The sequence below is a fragment of the Erythrolamprus reginae genome, chromosome Z (genome assembly GCF_031021105.1).
Source record: "Erythrolamprus reginae isolate rEryReg1 chromosome Z, rEryReg1.hap1, whole genome shotgun sequence".
NCBI lineage: Eukaryota > Metazoa > Chordata > Lepidosauria > Squamata > Dipsadidae > Erythrolamprus > Erythrolamprus reginae.
Window position 1 is genome coordinate 41,290,680 of NC_091963.1, and position 24,488 is coordinate 41,315,167.

Here is a 24,488-nt window from a genome sequence, read left to right on the forward strand (position 1 = left end):
AGAGGTCCTTCAAACAATCATTCATGCCTTAGTGATCTTGAAGATTGACTATTTCAATGAGCCTACTTCAAGCTGCCATTTAAATTGAGTTGAAAATTTTAGCTGGGTGTGCCCTTGAAACACTCTGCTTCACAAACTGAACTGGTTACTAATCTGTTTCCGGATGTGATTCAAAATGTTTGTTAGGCCTTCTAACCTACATGTATGGGACTTTGTTATTTGACTGATTATCTCCTGTGATCTCTCCTGGCCAATAAGAACCAGCAAAGTTGCTGTGTTTTAGTTCTCTTCTATTAAACTAATTACCATTTGGGACCAAGAAAACAAGCCTTCTGTTGTACCATCAAATTAAATTCTCCTTTTAACCTGTCCTGGCATTCCAGAAGGACTAAAAGACCTAACTATTTCCCATGATCTTGTGCTGAAAACTTTTGTGAATTCTGTTGAAGGTTGGGTTTATCATTCATTCTTTTTTATTTGTTTTGATTATTTGCATTTGAATTATTTTATCTTTTTGTTATATTGTAAATTGTTGAGATTTGTTTAGAGAGTCTAAATAGCACCCAATTAATTTAAATATTATTTTTTTCCAGAGGCAATCCAATATGGAAGTGGGAAAAGTCTTTTGGAGATTTTAACTGTTGTCCCCCTATTTGAATGGTAATTCTCAGAAGGACGGAGATAGCAGCCAGGTGGGTTGACCTCGTCCGTCAACCAATCAGGATTGCAACCCTGGTATAAATGAAACCTTGCTGTCAATCATCCCGCTTTTGGTGAAGGCTCACAGTGTGGTCAATAGTCGTGGAGAGATTGACAGGCAGAGAACAGAAAAAACCAAGAACATATATAGAGATACAAAAATTTACACATACACCCCATGGAATTCGGAATGGAAAACAGGAGCCAACAGAAGGAGCCAAGACAAGGAGAAAACTGGGGAGAGTCTGGCTGCTATCTCCGCCCTTCTGAGAATTACCATTGAGGTAAGGTGACAATGGTTAATTCTCCAATGAGGGCGGAGATAGCAGCCAAGTGGCATCTGCCAAAGCCTATGTCCCGCTGGGGGGGAATCCTAGGTGGCTGATGTTGCTGAGGAGAGCATTTGGTGAAGCACCTTCTGTCCAAAGGCAGCATCGGAGAAGGCAAAGGTATCGATCTTGTAATGGAGAATGAAAGTGGTCGGTGAAGACCAGGTAGCAGCTCTGAACACCTCCCCCAGGGAGGCCTGGGTAGACCAGGCAGCAGAAACTGCTGCGCTCCTGGTGGAGTGTGCCGTGATGTCAAGGGATGAGGGGACAAGGACAAATCATAAGCCTTGGAAATGACAGCTCTAAACCACCCTGCCTACCGTGGCTGAGGAAACATTTCTGACTTCCTCCACCCCTCTGATTGCTTGAGGTAGATGCAAAGCGCACGTCTCACATCTAAGGTATGTAACTTGCATTTCAGAGAGTGATCTGGGTGAGAATAAAAAGAGGGAAGTGAGAGTTCTTGGTCCCTATGATACCAAGAGTTAACCATGGGAAGAAAGGTGGGATCGAACCTAAGCACCATCTTGTCAGAGAAAAGGAGACAAAGGTCCTTGCAAGCCGAGAGGGCTGCAATCTCAGATATCCACCTGGCTAAGGTGACAGCTACCAGGAACGCCACCTTCTGGATAAGGTGACAGATGGAACTGTCCCTAAGTGGCTCATACGGAGCCTTAGTTAGAGAGTCCAAAACCTTGGTCAACTCCCATTTTGGAAAGCGGAGCACCACTGGAGGAATGCGGAGGGAGATTCCACGTAGAAGTCTTTTAATGAGAGGGTGTTGAGACAAGGGAGACAGTTCTGCACAAGCCAGTACTGAAGATAAGGCAGTTATTTGGCGTTTCAGAGTGTTCAGAGACAAACCCTTGTCAAACCCCACTCTGAGAAATCCCAGCAACTGATCCACCATCAAGTCCATAGGAGAATATCGAGCTCCCTTGCACCACTTACGGAAAGTGCACCAAATAGATGCATACATGCGCTGAGTAGAGGGCCGTCTGCTGTCAAGGATCAGTTCCATTGCACCTGGAGGTACCTGGTGGTCGATCAGGGTGATCCATTCAAGTGCCAGGTGGTCAGTTTCATCCACTGGGGATCTGGATGGAAGACTGACCCCTGGCTGAGGGGCTTGGCTGACGTGGGAAGATACCATAGAGGGGGGGGAGAGATAAAAACCAGGGTCTGCAGGGCCAATACTCTGTTTGATCAGCTTGCAGACCACCTTGGGAATTAGAGCAAAGAGTGGGAGGGCATACAGGAGCCCACCCTCCCGGCATCTGTGCCCTCCACCTCCTGACAGTGGAAATGGGAAAAGAAATGGGATAATTGACTGTACTGTTTGGTAGCAAAAAGATCTACTTGGAGATGGCCAAACTGTTCGCAGATCTGTCAAAAAATGTTGGGGTGCAACCTCCACTCTGTCTTGTCAATTGTGGAATGACTCAAATAGTCTGCCTTGATGTTGTCCTCCCCTGCAATATACTCCGTTGAGATGGAAAGCAGATGACGCTTCGCCCAGTTGCAATGGAGCTTGGCTTCCTCCATGAGTGTAGGGGAGCAGGTGCCACCCTGCCTGTTGATATGAGCCTTGGCTGTGGTATTGTTGGTGAGGACCCAGATGTGCTTCCCCACCATCAGCCAGCTTAAGATTTAAGATTTATTAGATTTGTATGCCGCCCCTCTCCGAAAACTCGGGGTGGCTCACAAAAAGAGCTTAGCTCTTGGAATGCCAGGCAGATAGCAGGCAACTCCAGGATGTTGATGGGAAGTGAAGCCTCTTGCTCTGACCAAAGTCTTTGAGCAACTGTGGAGTGGATGTGAGCTCCCCATCCCGAAAGGCGGCATCCGTGGTAAGGATCAGATAGGACGGTTCGAGGAAACAGAAACCCTGACTCAGGGTCGCCGGAGACAATAAAAGTAGAGAGACTGCCTGGGGGAGGAAAACCCTGGTCAGGGAGGAACCCCGGCCCTTCTTCTGGAAAGGCAAGAGGAACCATTGCAACTCCCTGGAGTACAGGCGTGCCCATGGGACAATATTGATAGCCAAAATGTATTTTCCCAGGAGTGTAGAGAGCAGGTATAGAGGGACTCTTCGTTGGCGCTGGACCAAAGAATTTAGGTCCGTGATCCTAGCCTGGTGCTCCTGGGATAGGAAAACCTTACACTCCAAAGTTACATGTCGAGGGCTATGAAACAGCCAGGCACCCAGGCAAGAACCGGCTCAGAATTAAGCAGCCCAGTCTGGTCGCCAAAATAAATTCTGAGGAAAGTCTTTTGGTGCAGGAAGAATTTCCCCACCAGCTGCACCCTGTAATTCTGCTGTCCCAAGGCTAAGCTGAAGGAAGCATTTAATTAGCAGCGGCAGATCAGCATGGGGCTGGAGTGAGCTCCGAAAGCCCCTCGCTTCTGTTAACATAGCAATTCGAAAGCATGTAAAAAAAACAAGTAGAAAAATATGACCACCTTTGGTGGGAAGATAACAGCATTCTGTGCGCTTTTGGCATTTAGTAATGCCGGCTACATGACCACATAAATAACTTCGGACAGCATTGGCTCTTTGACTTGAAATGGAGATGAGCACCACCCCCCAGAGTCAGGAACAACTGGCACATATTATGCAAGGGGAAGCTTTACTTTACTATGTAGTCATAGTTCAAGGATTATTTGTACAGGAAAAACACTACTCACTGCTTCAGTTCCTGAAAGATATAACATGACATTCAATCAAAGGTGCTAGAGAAGATGTCAATAGGCTTTTGTCATAGAGTCTTGGCTCTGTTATTTTTTGTCAGGTTCTGACTGAACTTATGAAATGCAAATTTGAATAAAGAATAACCACAATTAGAAACTTTCTCCAAATATGGATAAGGGCCAATACTGGTCCTAGAGACATCCATACTTAATTTACAGACAATGTTCAAAGTTTGGGATATTATTAATAATTAGAGAAGTATACTAACTTGAAAATTCCTCCACATTAACCATACATTGAGCTAATAACTCTTTAAGACGTGATGTGTCTGACTTGAAATAAGAATATAGTAGATGCTCCATTATCTTGCTCTCAACAGGTGAAATGGCATACCAGATCTAATATTTTATTTATGAACTATCACTCTACATGCAAAGATATCTCTTTCAGCAGCTTTCTGAAATTTGTATCTAATCTCCCTCGGTGGTGCAGTTTGAAACTAATAATTATTTACATCTTTTGTTGAGCTTGCTGAAATATAGTGCCAATTAATATGCTAAAACCAGGAATAATAAAAACACTACATTAAAATCAATATTCCTTGTGCTAGTGATGTACAAAGCCCTTTAAGAGCTATTTAATAAATGTATTAAACTTAAGTTTTCACATTTTTGCACAAAATTTGCCATAGAGCAATTTCCAACCTATACTAGTTTAACTTATCTATTTTTAAAAACACATCTTGATTTAATTACTGGTTAACTTCATATGCTGTAATTATATAAAATGTTTACATTCTTTGAATTCCAGTTGATTTAACATAATAATTACTTCATTTTAAGTAATCTATATAATAGTGACTAAGTATAATTTGAAATAAGAGTTATATGTTTAGTTTCTTACTCAATTGTTTTCCTCCACATAATGGAAAGTATCTGTGAATTTGCAATACAGTGGTACCTCGGTTAACAACTTCAATCCGTTCTTGGAAGGTTGGTTGTTAACCGAAATGGTCGTTATCTGAAACAATTTTCCCCATAGGAAATAATGGAAATGGATTTAATTGGTTCCCAGCCTTTCTTTCTTATGGGGAAAATTAAAAATTGAGGATTTTTTTCTGCCCTCCCTCATTGTCCCTCACTCCCCCCCTCTCCTTACCTCTTTCCTCTCTGCCTTCGTCCCCTTGCCAGGGGAGCAGCAAAGCATTGCTTCGGCTATGACGAGGCAGGCGCTGAGTTTGTTGGTCCGGCGGCGGCTTCTCTTTGAGGACACTGGCTGCGGCTATGGTGGCATCTTCTTTTCGGGCACAGCGGCGGTGGCGGGGCCTGGGCATGGACGCAATGTTCTTGGCGCTGCTTTTCCTCGAAAGGAAGCTCCTGGAGCCACCGCCACCAGCTGGTGGTGGCGCCGGCTCTAGCAGCTTCCTTTCAAGGAACAACAGTGCCAGGAACATCACATCCATGTCCAGGACCCCGCCGTCGCTGTCCCTGAAAAGAAGCCACCGCCGCAGCCAGTGTCCTCAAGGAGAAGCCACCGCCGGGACCAGCAAACTCAGCGTCTGCCTCATCATAGCCGAAATGACACTTTGCTGCTCCCCTGGCAAGGGGATGAAGGCAGAGAGGAAAGAGGTAAGGAGGGGGGACTGAGGGACAAGGGGGGGGTAAGGGGTAAGAGGTAAGGAGAGGGGGCGGGAGTGAGGGACAATGAGTGTAACATTTCGAATAATAACAAAAAATTTCTGTTCAGTATCCACATTTTTGTTCGGTATCTGAAGCAAATTTTTGCCAAAATTTTTGGTTGTTATCCGAAAAGTATACTAACCAAGGCATTCGTTAACCGGGGTACCACTGTATTAAAACAAAAGATGTTACAGATATTTTTGCAATAAAGAGTACAGCATATTTGAAACATTTAATTTTCAATATACAGTGGTACCTCAAGATACGAACCCCTCGTCTTACGAACAACTCGTGATACGAACCCGGGGTTCAGAAAATTTTTGCCTCTTCTTACGAACTTTTTTCGAGTTACGAACCGGCGTTCGGAGACTGCTGGGAAGCCGCGCGGCTGTTTTAAAAGGTGACAGCCGGGCGGCGGGGCTTCCCAGAAGCCTCCCGAACGCCGGTTCGTAACTCGAACAAAGTTCGTAAGAAGAGGCAAAAATTTTCTGAACCCCGGGTTCGGTTCGGGAGGTTGCTGGGAAGCCCCCCAGCCCGGCTGTCACCTTTTAAAACAGCCGTGCCGCTTCCCAGCTGTCTCCCGAAGCCGAACGCGGAAATCAATCTCAGATATCTGTGATAATTAGTTTGCCAGGTGAGCCCAATTAAAAGCAAACTACTTAAGAAGGATGTTTCACATTATTAAGCAAGCCATAGGTTTCAAATAACATGGGAAAGAAAAAAGGATCTCTCTGCTGCCGAAAAGCGTCAAACAGTGCAATGCCTTGGACAAGGTATGAAAACATTAGATATTTCATGAAAACCTAAGTGTGATCATCGTACTGTGAAGAGATTTGTGGCTGATTCTGAGTACAGATAGGTTTGTGCAGATAAAGGTAGAATGAGGAAGGTTTCTTCCAGGCAAGTTCATCGTATTAAGAGAGCAGCTGCTAAAATGTCATTACAAACCAGCAAACAGATATTTGAAGCTGCTGGTGCCTCTGGAGTCCCACGAACCTCAAGGTGTAGGATCCTTCAGAGACTTGCTGTGGTGCATAAGCCTACTATTCGGCCACCAATTACCAGTGCTCACAAGCAGAAACAGTTGCAGTGGGCCCAGACTAATTTTCAAACAGCCTTGTTTACTGATGAGTGTTGTGCAACCCTGGATGGTCCAGATGGATGGAGTAGTGGTTGGTTGGTGGATGGCCACCATGTCCCAACAAGGCTACGACTTCAGCAAGGAGGTGGTGGAATCATGTTTTGGGCCGGAATCATGGAGAGAGAGAGCTGGAAGGCCCCTTTAAGGTTCCTGGAGGTGTGAAAATGACCTCGGCAAAATAGATAAGAGTTTCTGACTGACCACTTTCTTCCGTGGTACAAAAAGAAGAATCGTACCTTCTGGAGCAAAATCATCTTCTTGCATAACAATGCACCATCTCATGCTGCAAAAAATACCTCTGTGTCATTAGCTGCTATGGGCATAAAAGGAGAGAATTTCATAGTGTGGCCACCATCTTCCCCTGACCTCAACCTTATAGAGAACCTTTGGATTATCATCAAGCAAAAGATCTATGAGGGTGGAAGGCAGTTCACATCACAACAGCAGCTCTGGGAGGCTATTCTGACATTATGCAAAGAAATTCAAGCAGAAATTCTCCAAAAACTCACAAGTTCAATGAATGAAAGAATTTGAAAGTGATATCAAAGAAAGGTTCCTATGTTAACATGTAATTTGTCCTGTTAGGATGTTTTGAATTGAAATAGCTTTTGATTTCAGAGAATGTGCCTCCTAATGCAGCAAATTCAACAAAGGACCATTTTCAGTTCTTTACAACCTATAAAATGTTTTGAAACTCTGCTGTGCATATTAATTCGGAACTGTGCATTTTAAGTTTTTTTTAATTTTGAAGAATATACTGTTATCCTTGGGAGGTTTGTTCAATAAAATTCGATTTATACTCTAAAGGGTGATGACTTTTATTACACTATCATTTGTATCAACCATTTAGGAAAGTAAGAGATAAATATCATTTGCACAATAATTTGAAACGTGGTGTGCCAAAGTAAAAAAGTCAAATATTCAAATACTAAAAAACAGTAAAACACCATTATAAAACACTCAATTATCCAATTAAAACAACCATACATAGCAAATCAATCACAATCTGGACATGACAAGATGCTAGAATTTACGGCCCCCAGGCCTGCTAGCAAAGCCAGATCTTCACGGCCTTTCGGAATGCCAGTAGGGTGTGAGCAGTACAGACATGGGGGGAGGCGAGTTGGTTTCATAGAACCGGGGTAGCCACAGAGAAGGCCCTCCCCGTGTTGTGATTCCGTCTGAGGCTCCTCAGGGAACGGCTGAACCTCTGCCGGCTCCATGCTCAGAGGGGGAGGAGGAGGAACAGGAGGAGGAGGAGGAGGCCCAGGCAGACGGGGAGGAGGAATATCAGGCTGAGGGAGAGGGAGAACAGCCTGAGTCCCCCGGGATGGAGCTCTCCCCAGCAAGCAGCCTGGAGTCCTTAGCTGAGGATGCACAAGCCATAATTGATCTAAGGCAGAGAAGAGCAGCCCAGCGAAGGGGACAATTAGCCAGGTATTTCCAGCACTAAATAGGCAACAGCTGGGTTTGGGTGTGGTTCTCCCCAGAAAGGCTGAAAAGGCAGGCCCACCCTTCCTGTAATTGTGGAGTATTATCTTTGGGAGTCCTGCGATCTGGCTGTGCTCTTTGGCGTCTCTGATTCTGGCTTGTGGCCTTGAAAGCTGAAACCTTGGGGGGAGGCGTGGGTCTTATTCTCTTCAGAGGTGTGTGTGCCAGCAAGAAGGTTGTTGTATTGTCTGGCCGTCATGACTCTGCTGTGAAGCCTCCTAACAACCCTGTTTGTAAGAACAGTTTTGTCTCTGTTTGTTTTCCCAACTATAAAGTACCTTTGTTTTTACCAGCGTGTCTGGCTGCTTTTTTCAGTTGGTGTTGAAGTCTGGGGACACCCAGACACAACACCCCGCAGTTCACCAACCTGCATAATTTAGTCAATGGGACCTGGAGTAGGCGAACCCTGTGTGATCCTATTGGTCTCTGGGAGGTATGCAGCAGAAGACAGTCCTGTAAATAGTCTGTTCCTAAGCCATGTAGGGTCCAGTTAAGAAATTTTGAATCATACTTAAATATAATTTCATCAAATTTATTATCAGACTGTGTAAGAAAAAACACTAATGAATATGAACTTATAAAAAGAGCAGCACTGATGTATTTATAATTTATATTTATACTATGATGTTTAATTGCTTTTTTGTTTCTTTTGGATTTCAAGACATTTCAAGACACAACCTACCCTAACAGCCGCCCCGAGTCTGCGGAGAGGGGCGGCATACAAATCTGATTAAACTAAACTAAACTAACAACATCTCTGAGACTTATACAAATCTATGTTCTGATCAAACCAATTAGTGAACTGACCCAGGACTGTTGTTGGTTTTGTTTATCATTAAACTTTCTTTCCAATCAGCTTCAATGTTTCCAGTGTCTTTTTTTCCAGCTTGGAACTGAAGCAGATGGATTTTCCTTCCAACACAATTTAACCAAATTCTGTTCCAGCTGACGTCTGTATCTTGCTTGCAAAATTGGATGAAGCTGAATTTTACTTCTACTTAAGTAAAGCTGGTTAACAACATAATAGATAATCAGCTTTTCTGCGACTATTAATCTTTTATAATCTCAATACATTCCTTTGCTCCTATTTCATATAAGTTCAGATTTGAAGGAAGTGATATGCGAACAAATTGTTAAATAACTAATAAATATGTTAAAAGAGAAGGCGTCTCTTTATATTAAGTCATTCAAGTGAATACACTGTCAGGTGCATTTGAATTCAAGTTAGAAATAGAAGTGGCAATTTTCCACGAAATTCTAGATCAGTGTTTCTCAGAACAAAGACCCCAAGATCCTGGTAGTATATTCACTCAAATTAATTATACACCTAGCATAAAATGTAAATATTAGTTGTGCAGCATACCCTCCCCAAACACTGATAAAAATTTCTATGATTTGCGGAACATTTAAAAACCATATTTATTAGGTGAGATTCAATTTCTAGACTGTAAGGTTTGTTATTTAACCCCTATGGGTGAAAGTTTTTTTTAGAATTATTTACTTGAGTTGTACAGATAGAGTAAGAGGGAGACTGGATTGAAGATTTTTATATTTGAAGGAGCTCTAGCTAGTTTTAGCAATGATAAATACAAGACAATGTTTTAATCTGATTTTATGGTATGCAATTCCAGGAGTCATTTTCTAGGGTCCCACAAGTGTTTATTTGTTCAGTTTGAATAACATCAACATCCACATCAGAGATGGGTTCCTCCTGGTTCGGACCAGTTTGCGTGGACCAGTTTGCGTGAACCAGTAGCAACCCATTGGTGATGTCATGGCACCAGTTTGGTTAGTGCTGGTTGGTAGATGGCACCATCTTTTGGGGGATTTTTTTTGGGGGGAGGGTATTTTTCCCCAGTATTTTTCTTCTTCTGAGTATGCACAGAAACTAAATTTCTGGCACTGCGCATGCAACGCCATTTTCTTTTTGGCTTTTGGGGGGTACTGCACATGCACGACATGCATGAAGCCCATGTGGTGTGCCCCATCTCCACCACTGAAAACCATCTTTAAACAGAAGTAATTTGAATTATGATTGCAATAAGAAGCAGAATTATGTCATTATACAATGCAATCATAAAATCACAGTCTGTTGCTTCGGTAAGCAAAGACATGAATTGTTAAGCAATTCACAACTTCCTGTTGATTTTCAATAACTGAAGTCATTAGGGAAACAGGCAGAAAGCTGCAAGTTAGCTTGCAAGCAGTTTGCAAGCAGATCAGCAGGTAGACAAAGTAGCTGCTGCATCTGGGAGGGAGGCAGGCAAGTATGGCAGAGTGGGGCTAGGGGTGAGTGCTGCTAGATGGATAAGTTGCGCAAATGGCCAGAGCAGGTTTGAGAAGCATGTATAAAGAGCTTGGCCTGGATGCTGAGAGGGTTAAAAAAATGGCTGGGAAAATGTGGCATGAGTCCAACGAAACTAGGGAATGGGGCACAAGGGTGAGAGACAAATGTGAGTGCAGCAGTTTTGGGTGGCTGCTGCCAATGGAAGAGGGAAACAAGCATGATTTCTGACTCTCACAGATCTGTAACTTCTTCTTTAGGAGGCTCCTCTGTCCTCAACTTATTACCTGTAGTAATGGCACCTGAATTTGAATTTGTTATCAGTATAAAATACCCCTGTCCACAACCTGAAACAGTCACACTCCAAACTCCACTATGGTGAAGACCAAAGAGCTGTCGAAGACACCAGAAATAAAATTGTAAAACTGCACCAGGCTGGGAAGACTGAATATGTAATAGGCAAGCAGCTTGGTGTGAAGAAATCAACTGTGGGAGCAATAATTATAAAACAGAAGATATAAAAGACCACTGATAATTTCCCTCAATCTGGGGCTCCACACAAGGTTGCATCATATGGGTCAAAATGATCACAAGAACGGTGAGCAAAAATCCCAGAACCATATGAGGGGACCTAGTGAATCACTTGCAGAGGACCAATGTAACAAAGGCTACCATCAGTAACATACTACGCCACCAGGGACTCAGATCCTGCAGTGCCAGACGTGTCTCCTTGCTTAAGCCAGTACATGTCTGGGCCCATCTGAAGTTTGCTAGAGAGCATTTGGATGATCTAGAAGAGTATTGGGAGAATGGCCTATGATCAGATGAAACCAAAGTAGAACTGTTTGGTAGAAACACAACTTGTTATATTTGGAGGAGAAAGAATACTGAGTTGCATCCAAAAAACACCATACCTACTGTGAAACATGGGGGTGACAACATCATGCTTTGGGGCTGTTTCTCTGCAAAAGCACCAGGACAACTGATCCGTGTACATAAAAGAATGAGTGGGGCCATGAAGATGAAGTGTGGCTGGGTCTTTCAGCATGACAATGATCCCAAGCACACCACCAGGCCAATGAAGGAGTGGCTTCGCAAGAAGCATTTCAAGGTGTTGGAGTAGCCTAGCTAGTATCCAGATCTCAACCCTATAGAAAACCTTTGAAGGAAGTTGAAAGTCTGTGTTGCCCAGTGACAACTCCAAAACATCACTGCTCTAGATGAGATCTGCATGAAGGAATGCGCCAACATACCAGCAATAGTGTGTGCTAACCTTATGAAAACTTACAGAAAACATTTGACTTTTGTCATTGCCAACAAAGGATATATAACAAATTATTGAGATGAACTTTTGTTGTTGACTCAATACTTATTTTCCACCATAATTTGCAAATAAATCAGACAATGTGATTTTCTGGATGTGTTTTTGCATTTTGTCTCTCATACTTGAGGTCTACCTATGATGTCAATTACAGGCCTCTCGTCTTTTTTAAGAGGGAGAACTTGCACAATTGGTGTCTGATTAAATACTTTTTTTCTTCACTGTATATTCACCCATGTAGTATGGTGATAGTATTATTATTATTATTATTATTATTATTATTATTATTATTCTCATCTTCTTTATTACCCCCTCTTACTTATATCATAATTATGATTGTCCATTGCTTTGTATGTACACTAAGAGCTTCTGTACCAGAGACAAATTCTTTGTGTACCTCACTTAGCAAAAATAAATAAATCTAATTCTAATATCAAAGAAAAACTATTCATGTATAGTATTTTGTATTATGCTGAAATCAAATCACACCAAAGCTCTATGCAATAAACTATCAAGCTAATCTAGAATTTGTGCTGTTGCCACTTATAATTCTTATTGTAGTTGAAGAAATAAAGAATGAACTAAGTGCTGTTATACAAGACAGCTCCATCATTTTCTAGTAGAGATCAAATAGCATTATATACTGTACCATAAATTGTAGAAAGAGACAAATCAAAATAGAAATTTCCAATTTACCTCACATGTAATATGTAATAAAAATGTCTAAAACTCTGGAGAAAATACATTATCTAAAAAGAGAAACATTTTCAAATAGTACTTTATTGATAAGAATATAATTTCAAATTCCCATTGGAACAGATAAATATTAATTAATCACCATATGAAGGGTAAACCTGTATTCTATTATACTCCATATAATGCATTAAAACAAAAGCATTCCAGAGTTTAAGTATGCTTATTTTTTTAACACTTTATATGTGAAAATAGGATCTAAATCCTCTTATATGATTCATGCTTATTATAACAATGAAGAGAAACAAAATTCAACATTATAAATTAGTGCTAAATACGGTACATTAGGATTATTACTAACTTGGAACCAGTTTTCTTCTCTCAGCCAAGCTACTGCACAGAGATGCTATGGGGAAAACAGGCAAAAGCACTATACTGTACATGCTGTAATGGACCAATAAGGAATCAAGACAGAAGTTGCATCCAATTGAAGCTCTATTTGGCAGCTTTCTCAATATTGTACACATGTACAAAGCAACAAGAATTGTAGCTATATTGACCTTTTTTATTCCACCACTAACGTATAGGTCACTCTGAGCTCCTGATAATAAAGGAAGCTGTAATAAATACCTTTAAGTATTTTTACATCAATACAAAGGTTGATTGTGTTGTATCCATTTTGCTAATGAAAAAAGGATCCAAATTACCTTGACACAAAGCAACAAATAATTTCCTTGCATCAGAAATTGCATCTTTCTGAATAAATATGACTCCATATGCCACCTGTGGCACCTGTGCCATAGGTTCGCCATCACTGGCCTAAACCATTCAACAGCAGAATTAGAATTCTCAGAAAACAATTCTTTATAATTTATGAGCCCACAATCCATTTTAATAATGGTGTCACACTGTATTGTAAACCTACCTTATGGTAAGACAGTAAGCAATCTTTTGTTTGTTTGTTTTTAAAAGAATACAGTATTGCTGTCTTTCAACCAAAAATGAGCACAAGGTACAAGCACTATGAAGTCAAAATGGATGAAAAAGTAGCAGGTACCTGAGACACAGAATCAATGTTGTCTCTCTCTCTTTTTTAAAAAATCCCACTTTCAATGGCTCATCACCTCCAAATAATTTTCCTACTTTCATCTGCACTAATAAACGACTGTAAAAACATCAGCTCACTCTGCCTTGTTTTGGAAAATAAACTGCACCATCATATTAAATAAACTGAGGACAGGATCCAATGAGGCAGTGGAAGCTAAAACCAGCTACCGGTATATGGATCGTCTCAGCTGATGACACAAATCAACTTCAATACTGGGTTAGCAGGGAAAAGAAAGGGGACTAGTGTTATTTATGTAAAAACAAGCTGGAAAGTAAACACCCTTCCAACAGAGGCCTAGGGGAGAATAGTTCTTTTCAGCAGGCATTAGTAGCCTGGTCACATTGACGTCTTTTTAAAAACCAAGCAAAACCTCGTCTTCGCGGCTAAGCGTCCGGGAAAACCTGTCACTGACAGCGGCAGTCCCAAAGGAACACCCAAACTACAGTACGGGATAAAACTAATCTGAGGCCAATCCACTCCAGGAAAACGATGCGGTGCTCTGATTGGGAGCAAGAAAGCTGGCCTGGAGACTGTCCGAGGCTAGGCGATCGGATGAAAGAAGTCTCCAGGAAGCAGAAGAGCTTCAGAAACAGAGGAATATAAAGCACAAACGCCTCCACCGCGGATCCCACCAGCCCTCCTTTCTGTTTTCCAATCCGCCCCCTTCGACGCCGAATTTTTACCTCCGTTAACATCATTGCTCGCGATGGAAGCCTCCAGTTCTAGCTCCGCCGCATGGTGCGTCTGTCCCCAGCAGCAGCCCAACGTACAGCATTAAGGAAGAGATCCCGGTTCCTCTCAGCTGCTTCAGCGATCCCGCCGTAATGCCAAACCCATTCCAACTACCGCCACCGCCGCCACCCGCTCAAGAGGGGCGGCCATCTTAGCTACGTGAGACAACGACGCTCTCCGTGGCGCAGCCGCCCAATGGGGCAGTCAGACGCGGGGCAGGCCTCCCTTTCGTTTGGCTGGCCTTGTTGAGCTTGGCGCGGTTTGTTTTCGCGCCGAGGTGAGCAGAAGTCAGACAGAAATTCCTTCGTCCTGTCTGCTGCGCTTCTCAGGACGGGGCTTTGAGGATGCGAAGCAGATCTGGAGGGCTGAACCCCGGGTTGGTACAGGCTGTAGGGTTTAAATTGTAGAGAACCGGAGGGTATCTGTCTTACTCAGTAATAAAGGGGGGTGGAGCAAGGAGATGATATTTTACAACATTTATCATCTTGAAGAATAGAGAGTTTAATCTTCAAACTTTAATGGAAAGATTAACAAAGAAGAACATGAGAAGTGGAACTGCAACCAGCTGCAGGTACAAACGTGCTGACCTCGCTTTTAAAGTGTTATTCATGCTCCTTCAGCTGACAAAACTACCAGCGTGAAGCTGACAGCCCAACCCAGTCCTGCTATGGATTTAACTCCACCAAGTGGTGATGTCCTTATTTACAGCGTTCGTATTAGCGAAAGGAATTCTCCTGTTTCCCCTTTTCTCCTGCCAAAATCATCAACCTGCAGGAAAACATCCCCATCCAGGTCATAATTAGGGGCTGAGAACAGATGGGTGGTTCATGTTTGGCCACCAAGACTTGCTTTGTACAGATATTTCTAAATAGAAACCTTCAAAAAATTGCCAGTTTGGGACATGTTATGGGCTTCAGGTAGGAGCCTGAATGTGGGTGGATTTGGAGTTCTTGCAGAAAGTTAAACCTTTGTTTGAAAGCAGGTCATTAAGCTATGGAATATTCTATGATTTAAATACCCTCAGTCTATAACAGCTGGAACCAAATACATCATTTCTAGGATTATGAGGCAACTGCAAGGGCCTCCACTGCCTTAACAACTTTTACACATGAACTACATTAGTCACATTTTCTGCTCTGAAGCATCTTTTTGTCTTTGTCTATGAAGTGCTGTGAGCCCTATTGTTTACAATAAACTAAATTACTCTTTAAGTACATGTGCTACCAATTCATCAATACAGATAATCCTCAACTTACAACCAAAATTTCTGTTGCTAAGTGAAATTAATTTTGCCCCCTTTTACAACTTTTCTTCCAACAATTGTTAAATGAATCACTGCAGTTTGTACATTAAGTAACAGTTATTAAGTAAAACTGGTTTCCCCATTAACTTTGTTGTCAGGAGGTCGCAAAAGGGAATCACATGATTCCAGGGACACAGCAATTGTCATAAATATGAACTAGTTTCCAAGCATCTGAATTTTGATCATGTAATTGGAGATGCAATGGTCATAAATGTAAAAAAATTGTCATAAGTCACTTTTTTCAGTAATGATGTAACTTTGAATGGTCGTTAAATGAACTGTTGTAAGTCAAGGAATACCTATATGCTGATGACACTCACTATTTGTCTCAGCCCATGGTGAGTTAAACTATTCCACGACCTCCTTCTCTCAGTGCTTGGAGACTGCTAAGAGCTAAGACCTGGATAGAGCTGAAACTGAACCCTGAAAAGACGGAATGCTCCAGGTTTATGTATTTATTTATTAGATTACTATGTTGCCTATTCCTCGGACTCAAAAGTGAATACATAACATATAGAAATCTAAAATTAAAACATACTAAAACCCCCATTTCTTATAAAAGCCAATCACTCACATTCAATCAATCAAACCTATACATTCATTCACCAGCCAGTGCAAGATGATAGACTTAATGGCCCCAAGCCTGCCAGAAGAGATAAGTCTTCAAACTCCTGAGGAAGGCAGGGAGAGTGGGGGAAGTAAAAATCTTTGAAGAACTCACACCCTAATCACTTCCTGTCTTGACTCTTGCAAAGTCTCTGGAGAGGGGCGGCATACAAATCCAATAAATAAATAAATAAATACGCTTTATATGGAGCTGGAACGCTAAATTGTGCTTGCCACTGCTGCTCGAAAGTTCTTGCAGGGCCAGTGCGATTTGCTGCTCCACCTGTGTAGGTAGCAAAATCGTGCATGGAGCTGCAGATGTGCCCATGTTTTGGCATTGCAGAAGCAAAAAACCCTCACTGAAACACGGGCGCACCTGCAGCTCCATGCGTGATTTTACTACCCTCACAGGTGCAGCAGCAAAATCGCACTAGCCCCGCAAGAACTTACGAGCTGCAGCGGCGAGCACAATTTAGTGTTCCGGCTCATAGCCCACCACTGGGTTGCCCTATAAACATTTCCACAAACTTCAGTTGGTTCAAAATATAGTGACCCATATGGCTTTGTGCAGGCCTTAATATGCATATGTGTCATCTCTCCTGCGGGAGTTGTATTAGCTGACAATTTGCTTCCCGGTCCAGTTCAAGGTGCTGGTTCTCACCTTTACATAGTTTGGTAGCAGAATGAAAAAGAAGGGCCTCTTCTGTGGTGGCTCCCTCCATACCATTCTATGGAGATAAGATTGGTCCCCACTTTGCACCTATCTCTTACAAGTCCCTGAAGTTTTCCAAACAGGCACAGGAAATCCAAAATAGGACACAGCCCATCAAATAGCTTATTTGATAGACTGTTGTCACCTGGGAGCAGTGGTGGGTTATTACTTTCCATTGTTTCTTTTATTAGTATTTTATCTATGTAAGCCACACAGAGTTATTTAAAGTAAGTTAGGCAGCCCTAATTTTAAAAAATAAAGAAATGTTTACTTTGTAAGGGACCTCTGATAAAGCTTTTTGAAATAGACAAAGTTTGTTGGATAACTACTTTCGTTTGGGAGTAAGTGACTGGAATGCCATGCCAACTACCAAACTTGCATAAATGCTGACTTCATTTTTTTTAATGAAATAGATAGTGGAGTGTAATGGCATGCAACAGACAGTTCATTCTGTAGTTTCCCCTTGCTTCAGAATAATAGTTCTCAAAGGGTGGTCTGTGGATTCCTGAGAATTCCTGAGGGAGTTTCAGAGGCTTGTAAAGTCAAATTCTCTATTTTTATTTCTAATACAATACCGGTCTACGGAGATTAACACTGCCCCTACCCTCCTGGCCTTCCAGAAGGCCTTAAAAACATGGCGTTGGTGGCAGGCCTGGGGCTGTTGAGCTATAGCACTCTGCTCTGGCCCAAAAGTGGTTGGTTGTTTTTTATTGATTGTTTTTATTGGAATTTTTAATTATTATATATTTTTATCATTGTTCATTGCCCATAGTCTGTCAGGAGTTGGGTGAACTATAAATCCAATAAAGCCTAACCTAATCTAAACCTGTCAGTGGATAAATACTTTATAAATTATAGTTGTTTGGCTGTTGAGTCATTATTAGCAAAGTAAATCATATATGAACTGAACTGAAAATAAACTGAAAGTAAATAATGAATGATTTAGACAAGATGATAGAAAGAAAAATCTGAGATAACACCAAGTTGGTAGGAATAGTCAATACCCCAGAATATAGGCTCAAGATACAGAAGGATATCAACAGACTTGAATACTATACAGATATAGGCACCAGCTGGAACGGTTGGAAATGCCATTCCATCAGCAGAAACAGAGCGCATAGCCTCGCTCTGTTGCCATCAGGCATGCACGCACCGTGCATGCCATGCCGTAGCAACCAGAGAGATTCTGGTAAAAAATTACCTTTTTTTTGCTTCCACGCATGCACTGAAGCAAAGAAACTGACAATTTTTGCTGCCGGAAGGACGTCCGCGCGCAAGATTTCGGCTGCTCCACATGCGCAGCAGCCGGAATCTCGCTGCGGTGCCTAGAGCGACAGCTGACAAAAGCGACCGGCCCAAGCTCCGGCCATGTGCCTGCTTTCTCGTGCCGCAGGAGAGAGATGCCTGCAGTGCAGGAGAGCACAGAGCTGGCCGTGTGGCTGGAGCTCGGGGCCACCTGACCTGCATACTCTCTGTGCCCCTGCAGGAGGTTACTAGAGCAAGGTAAGGGCTTGGTGGGCCACTCGCAGTGTGGCGCTGTGGGTGGCAGTGGGGCAGAGTGGGCAGTGATGAGGGAAGATGGCCAAAGGCGCATGGGGCCAATGGCATCGAATGGGCAGTGGCATGGCAGAGCTGGCCGTGGGGCAGGTGAACAGCAGCGGGCAGCGGCAAACAGGCACTTACTTTGTTTTTTGCCTATTTCCAGGTTCTGTGTGCGCAGAAGCTGAATCCCACGTCAGGGAGGTGCTGCGGGTGGCGGAGACACGCTTCCAGCCCGTTCCAGTAGGGCCGGGAATGGTAGCCCGCCCCTGACTATATAACAAAATGAAATTTAATGGTGACAAAAATAATTCTTCATTTAGGTAACCAATCCCCCCACCAAATGTAGAGATATAGAATATCTCAACAGTAAAAAATGTGAGAAAAATCTTGGAATCCTAGTGTACAATCACTTAAATATGAACTAGAAGTGTGCTGCAGCTGACAAAAGAGCCAACACTGTCCTAGACTGCATTAACAGAAGGATAGAATTAAGATCATATGAAATGTTAGTATCATTTTATAATGTCTTGGTAATACCCTACCTGTAATGTTGCATCCAGTTTTGGTTGCTACAATATAAAAAAGATGTTGAGATTCTAAAAAAATTGCAAAAGAACAATGAAGATAATTAGGGTATTGAAGATTAAAACATAAGAAAAGTGTTTGCAGGAATAGGGTAGGTATGAAATAAAGGACTATGTGTGACATGATAGAATAGAATGCAAAAACAGACTTGGAAGGTCTTCTAGTCAAATCCCCTGCTTAGGCAGGAAACCTCACACCACTTCAAACAAATGGTTATCCAATGTCTTAAAAACTTCCAGTGTTCGAGTATTTATAATTTCTGGAGACAAATTGTTCTAACTGTTAGGAAATTTCTCCTTAGTTTTAAGTTGCTTTTCTCTGATTAGTTTCTACTAATTACATCTTGTCCTATCCTCAGGCGTTGTAGAATTGCTTGACTCCCTCTTCTTTGTGGCAGTCCCTGAGATATTGGAACACTGCTATCATGTCACCCCAGTCCTTCTTTTTTTATTAATATATTTTATCATTATCCATTATCTCTTAATCTTTTTGGAGTTCCATTGTTTATTGATTTTTAAAATAACCCTTTTATTTCTCTTTGTTGGAGACTTATATCTCTTTTTGATATTTTATATGTACTGAACATTTCTTTGAGTTGCCCTTTGTCTCTTTCTTCAGTATTATTTGAATACCCATCAATAAGATTTTCTTTTTTTAAGAGATTTTTCTTTGCTTTTCTTTAAAACTTTCTCTTTTTAAAATAAATTGTTCTTTTTTCTCTCTGATCTAAGTTTTTATGGAATTATCTGATTATTAATCCTTTCTCTTCATTATCTTTCTCTTCTTACATCTCATTTTGATTTTTTTCCCTTCCATTGTTTCTTCTAATTTCTATTCTAATTCCTGAATCCTCGGCTCCCAATATCTCTTTTACGTTGTGGTGACTAAAACTTGATACAGCGTTCCAAATGTGGCATTACCAAAGTATTATAAAGTGGAATTAACACTAAATGTGATCTTGATTCTATCCCTCTGTTTTTGCGGCCTAGAACTATGGTGACATTTTTGACTGTGGCAGCGCATTGCTGGCTCATATTTAAATGATTGTCTACTAGGACTCCAAGATCCCTCTCATAGTTACTACTATTGAGCGAGATACCACATATATTGTACCTTTGCACTTTGTTTTTCTTGCCTAAATGTAAAACCTTATTTTTTTCACCGTTGAATTTCATTTTGTTAAATAGCACTCAATGTTCAAGTCTTCTGTATCTTAAATCTATCTTCTGGAGTGTTGGCTATACCTTGATGTCATCTGCTAAGGTCAGTTGAGATTTGGGATTCCCTGCTGACCATAGAAAGCTCCGTGCCACTGAGGTGTTGGCCATGCCCCTTCTCTCCTCGCCCAAATCAATGATGAACATGTTGAAGAATACAAGGCCTAAAACAGGCTTGGAGTACCCTACTGCATACTTCCCTGCATGTAGATACAGTTCCATTAAGGACTACATATTAAGTGCAGTTGGTCAGCCGGTTACAAATCCATCTGGTGATGATAATGTCTAACCCACATTTTTCTATTTTATGAAGTAGTAGGTTATGATCTACTTTATCAAATGCCTTACTGAAGTTCAAGTTGTATCAACAACATTCCTATGGCCCACTAATTTTGTCAATTTGTCAAAGAATCCAATAAAATTAATCTGGTATGAACTGTTTTTGACAAACCCATGTTGGCTTTTGGCTATTGCTTTGTTTCTACCATGTTTCCCTGAAAATAAGACCCTGTCTTATATTTTTTTGAACCCTGAAATAAGCACTTGGCCTTATTGCTATGAACTCAAAAGCCCGATTTGGCTTATTATCAGGGGATGTCTTATATTGCGAGGAAACAGGATAGTTATTGGCTGATTCATTGCTTGATTATTTTTTCCAGGATCTTTCCTGATATTGAAGTCAGGCTGTACTTTCCAGGATCTATTTTTCCCCCTTTTTTGAAGATGGGGACTACATCAGTTCTTTTCGAGTCTTCTGGCAGTTCCCCGGTACTCCAGGATCTTTGAAAGATATAGTTCAGTGGTTCTAAGAACTCATCTGCCAGTTCCTTCAGAACCTTAGGGTGTAATCCAGCTAGCCCTGATGTTAGCAGTGTTCTAATATCTAAGGAACTGCCATAAATAAGAGGGTGAACTTATTCTCTGAAGTACCAGAGTGCAGAATAAGTAGTAGTGCATGAAAACTAATCAAAGAGAGAACAAACCTAAAACTAAGAAGAACAATTAGAACAATAATTAGTACAGTGATGGTGAACCTTTTTGTCACAGTGCCAAAAAGGTCACACGGAAATATCATGCGCACAGGCTCATTGTGGCCATGTTTCGGAAAAGCCAAACTTCTGGATTCTAGCATGCATATGTGCCCAACAATTAGCTGGCCAGTGTGCATATGTTGGGCAGTTTTCATTGCATTCATTGAGTGCAAGAAGCGATCACCCTCCCGAATAGCCAAACTTCTGGTTTCTTTTCTTTTAAAAAAAATATTTTATTGCTTTTCTCAGACAAACATAACAAACACAACATATAACATTTAGTGGAGCTATAGTCACTCCGCTCAAAATAGAAGTCTTCATTATATAAAAAGAAGAAAGATCTTATTATTGTTTAACACCGTCTACAAAATATATAAAAATATCTATTATAAGACACTACATAAAAACACATCTAAAAGTTTATAAGGATATATATAGAAATTCTTAATTTGTAGATGAAATCAAACTAAAATAAAGAAGATAAGAGAAAGAGAAATTACATTTATATTATAGATAATCACAATCTAATACGCTTTTACTATTAAATTCAAATTTTCAAAGTAAGATAACAACAAGTTTATCTCTTTTTCTTTTTATCCCACCAAATATATACCTTCTGTCAAATATCATAAAATTCTGAATCTTCTTGATTATTTACCCGTCTCATCATCATGTCGAGCTTGGTGCATTCTAAGATTTCCTTAAGTATTTCTGCTTCTTTTGGAATCTCCTTTTAGTTCCAAAATTCATTTTATTAAGTTGTAGTTTCATAAAGGACCAGTCAACATTATCAAATGCTTTTTTTGCATCTAAAAATATTAATGCCATTTTTTTTCTGGATGTTGTTCATAATATTCTAATGTGTTATAATTGTCCTCAAATTATTTTTAATCTGTCTGGTAAAAAACCATTTTGATCTTCGTGTATTATTCCGGTCATAATGTTTTTTAATCCTGGGATCGACAAACCCAGGCGCCTGGTCGCCAGTGGCGCCTAGAAAATGTTGTCTGGCGCCTAGAAAATGTTGCCTGCTGTACTGTATGTATACAGCAGTGTTTTTCAACCGGTGTGCCGCGGCACACCAGTGTGCCGCGAGACATGGCCAGGTGTGCCGCGAGGTGGCTCCTGCAAGTGGGAGCTCCAGGGCTGAGGCTTCAGCCCTGGAGCTCCCACTTGCAGAAGCCGCCCCCCGGCTATTGCCCGCCGCCGCCGCCGCTACTCGCGCACCCCAAAATACCCCCCCTGCGTGCCCTTTTCCATGGGCGCGCAGTCCCCATTCCCCTGCCTGCCTGGGGGGGGGCGGGGAGGCGCCGGCAGTAGAAGGCGCTGCCCCCGCCCGCCCGATCCGCTCCCTCTCCTCCTCTTCCGCTGAAAGAAACGCGCGGAAGCTGCCTGCTTGAGCCTCGCGTTGCTCCACCCCGCTTCGTCCTGCTTGTCATCCTCCGTTGCCAGGAAAGCCGGGTTTGTTTTCCGTGAAAGCAGCGCGCCTTTTAACACGCTGCTTTCCTGCACCAGCGACGTTTGGCTGCCGGGGGGGGGGCGGGGAGGAGAAAATCCTCCCCCCCCCAGGAGCAGCAAAAGCCTAAGCGGCGGGGTGCGCCGTTTGCCTTCCGGCTCAGTCGCAGAGGCTTTTGCTGCTTGTGGAGGGGGGGGGTTGGCGGTGCCGATGCCAAATGCTTTCCCTCCGCGGTGGGGGGTGCAGGGCAGGCGCAGTCAGCCCCAGGAGACAAAGATGGAATGAGAGAAAGGAAAGAGAGAGAAAGGGAGGGAGAGAAAGAAAAAGTGAGAGATAGAAAGGAGAGAGAGAAAGGGAATGAGAGAAAGGAAAGAGAGAGAAAGAGAGGGGGAGAAGGAAAGAGTGAGAGATAGAAAGGATAGAGAGAAAGAGGGAATGGAAAGAGAGAAAGGGAGGGAGAGAAGGAAAGAGTGAGAGATAGAAAGGATAGAGAGAAAGAGGGAATGAGAGAAAGGAAAGAGAGAGAGAGAAAATAAGAGAGAGAGAGCAACAGAGAGAGAAAGAACAAGAGAGAGAAAGCATGAGAGAGAGAAAGAACAAGAGAGAGAGAGAGAAAATAAGAGAACAAGAGAGAGAAAAAGATAGCAAGAGAGAGAGAAAGCAAGACAGATAGGGAGAGGAAAGGAGAGTGAGAGAAATGAGAACAAAAAGGGGAGAAAAAAGGAGAAATGAGAAAATGATTGAGGCAGAGAATGAGAGGAGAGTGAAACAAAAGAGAGAGAGAGGTGATTCTTGAAGCATATGGTAAAAAGCATCCAAATAATAAGAAACCCCCCCCCAGCCCACACCTGTTTTTGAAAAGGATAAAAGAGAAAAAAAACCCAGCCCTCAACTGGTTTTGGAAATGGTTGGAGTGTGTATACATACACACACATAAGGGGGGGGGGAGAGACAGGGATGGAAAAAGAGGAGAAGTGAGAGGGAGAAGGAATGAGGGAAAAAGGGAGGAAGAGAGAGAAATGAGAAACATGAGAGAGAAAAGGGGGAAAGACAGGAGAAGTACCCAGAAATGAGACAGTGGTATAAATTTCAGGAGGGATGATTGATGATTGACTGTATTTATAAGGGGATGTTACATGGGATTGTATATATGAGGGGGTTATTTATGTATGTATGTATGTATGTATGTATTTATTTATTTATTTATTATTTATTTATTTATTTATTTATTTATTTATTTATTTATTTATTTATTTATTTATTTATTTATTTATTAGATTTGTGTCATTTTGGTTGGTGGTGTGCCCCAGGATTTTGTAAATGTAAAAAATGTGCCGCGGCTCAAAAAAGGTTGAAAATCACTGGTATACAGTATATTTTTCCCGCCTTGTGTTTACGCCCAGAAATGGTACATCTTGGCTTCCGTAGCTCCGCCCATCAACCTCGGAGCGAGCTGCTTTCCCAGCGTCCCCTGCGCTTGCGTGCGTCTCTCCCTCCCCCCCTTGCCTCCATTCCGCCTCCTACTCGAACCCCTTCACTCCCCCCCACCGCACACAGACGCTCCGATCTTGGCCGCTCACCCGCCTTCGGAGAGAAGCGGAAGCCCCTCCCCTCCCGGCGTGAGGTTTTGTTCATTCCTCCTCCGGCCGCGTGCGCGGTGACTTCCGACCAGTAACCCCTCCTCCCCCCTCCCCCCCTCACCCGCGTCCCCGGCCCGGTCTCCCTTTCCTTCTTCTCTGTTTCGGTTTCTGACTAACGGTCTCCCCTCGGATCCCGACGGGAGTACAGCAGAGCCGGCTCGGCGGAGCCAGGCCTGCGCCGGGGGGGAGGGGGTGAAAGCGATGTCAGGTGGAGACTCGGCAGCTGC

The 24,488-nt window shown here is 42.3% G+C and overlaps 2 protein-coding genes across 3 annotated transcripts in view; one reads left to right on the forward strand and one right to left on the reverse strand.

Moving 5' to 3' along the window:
• The window catches only part of SNX13 (sorting nexin 13), a 115,466-nt gene extending 101,016 nt beyond the window's left edge, over positions 1 to 14,450 (reverse strand). For both annotated transcript variants that reach the window (XM_070726517.1, XM_070726515.1), the window contains exon 1: positions 14,121 to 14,450. In XM_070726517.1, coding sequence (XP_070582618.1) covers positions 14,121 to 14,135 — 15 coding nt within the window. In that variant the 5' untranslated portion in view covers positions 14,136 to 14,450. The remainder of the gene's footprint in view (positions 1 to 14,120) is intronic.
• The window catches only part of HDAC9 (histone deacetylase 9), a 277,705-nt gene continuing 267,654 nt past the window's right edge, over positions 14,438 to 24,488 (forward strand). Inside the window, exon 1 of the mRNA XM_070726525.1 lies at positions 14,438 to 14,740. The gene's annotated coding sequence lies outside the window, so the exon portion shown is untranslated. The remainder of the gene's footprint in view (positions 14,741 to 24,488) is intronic.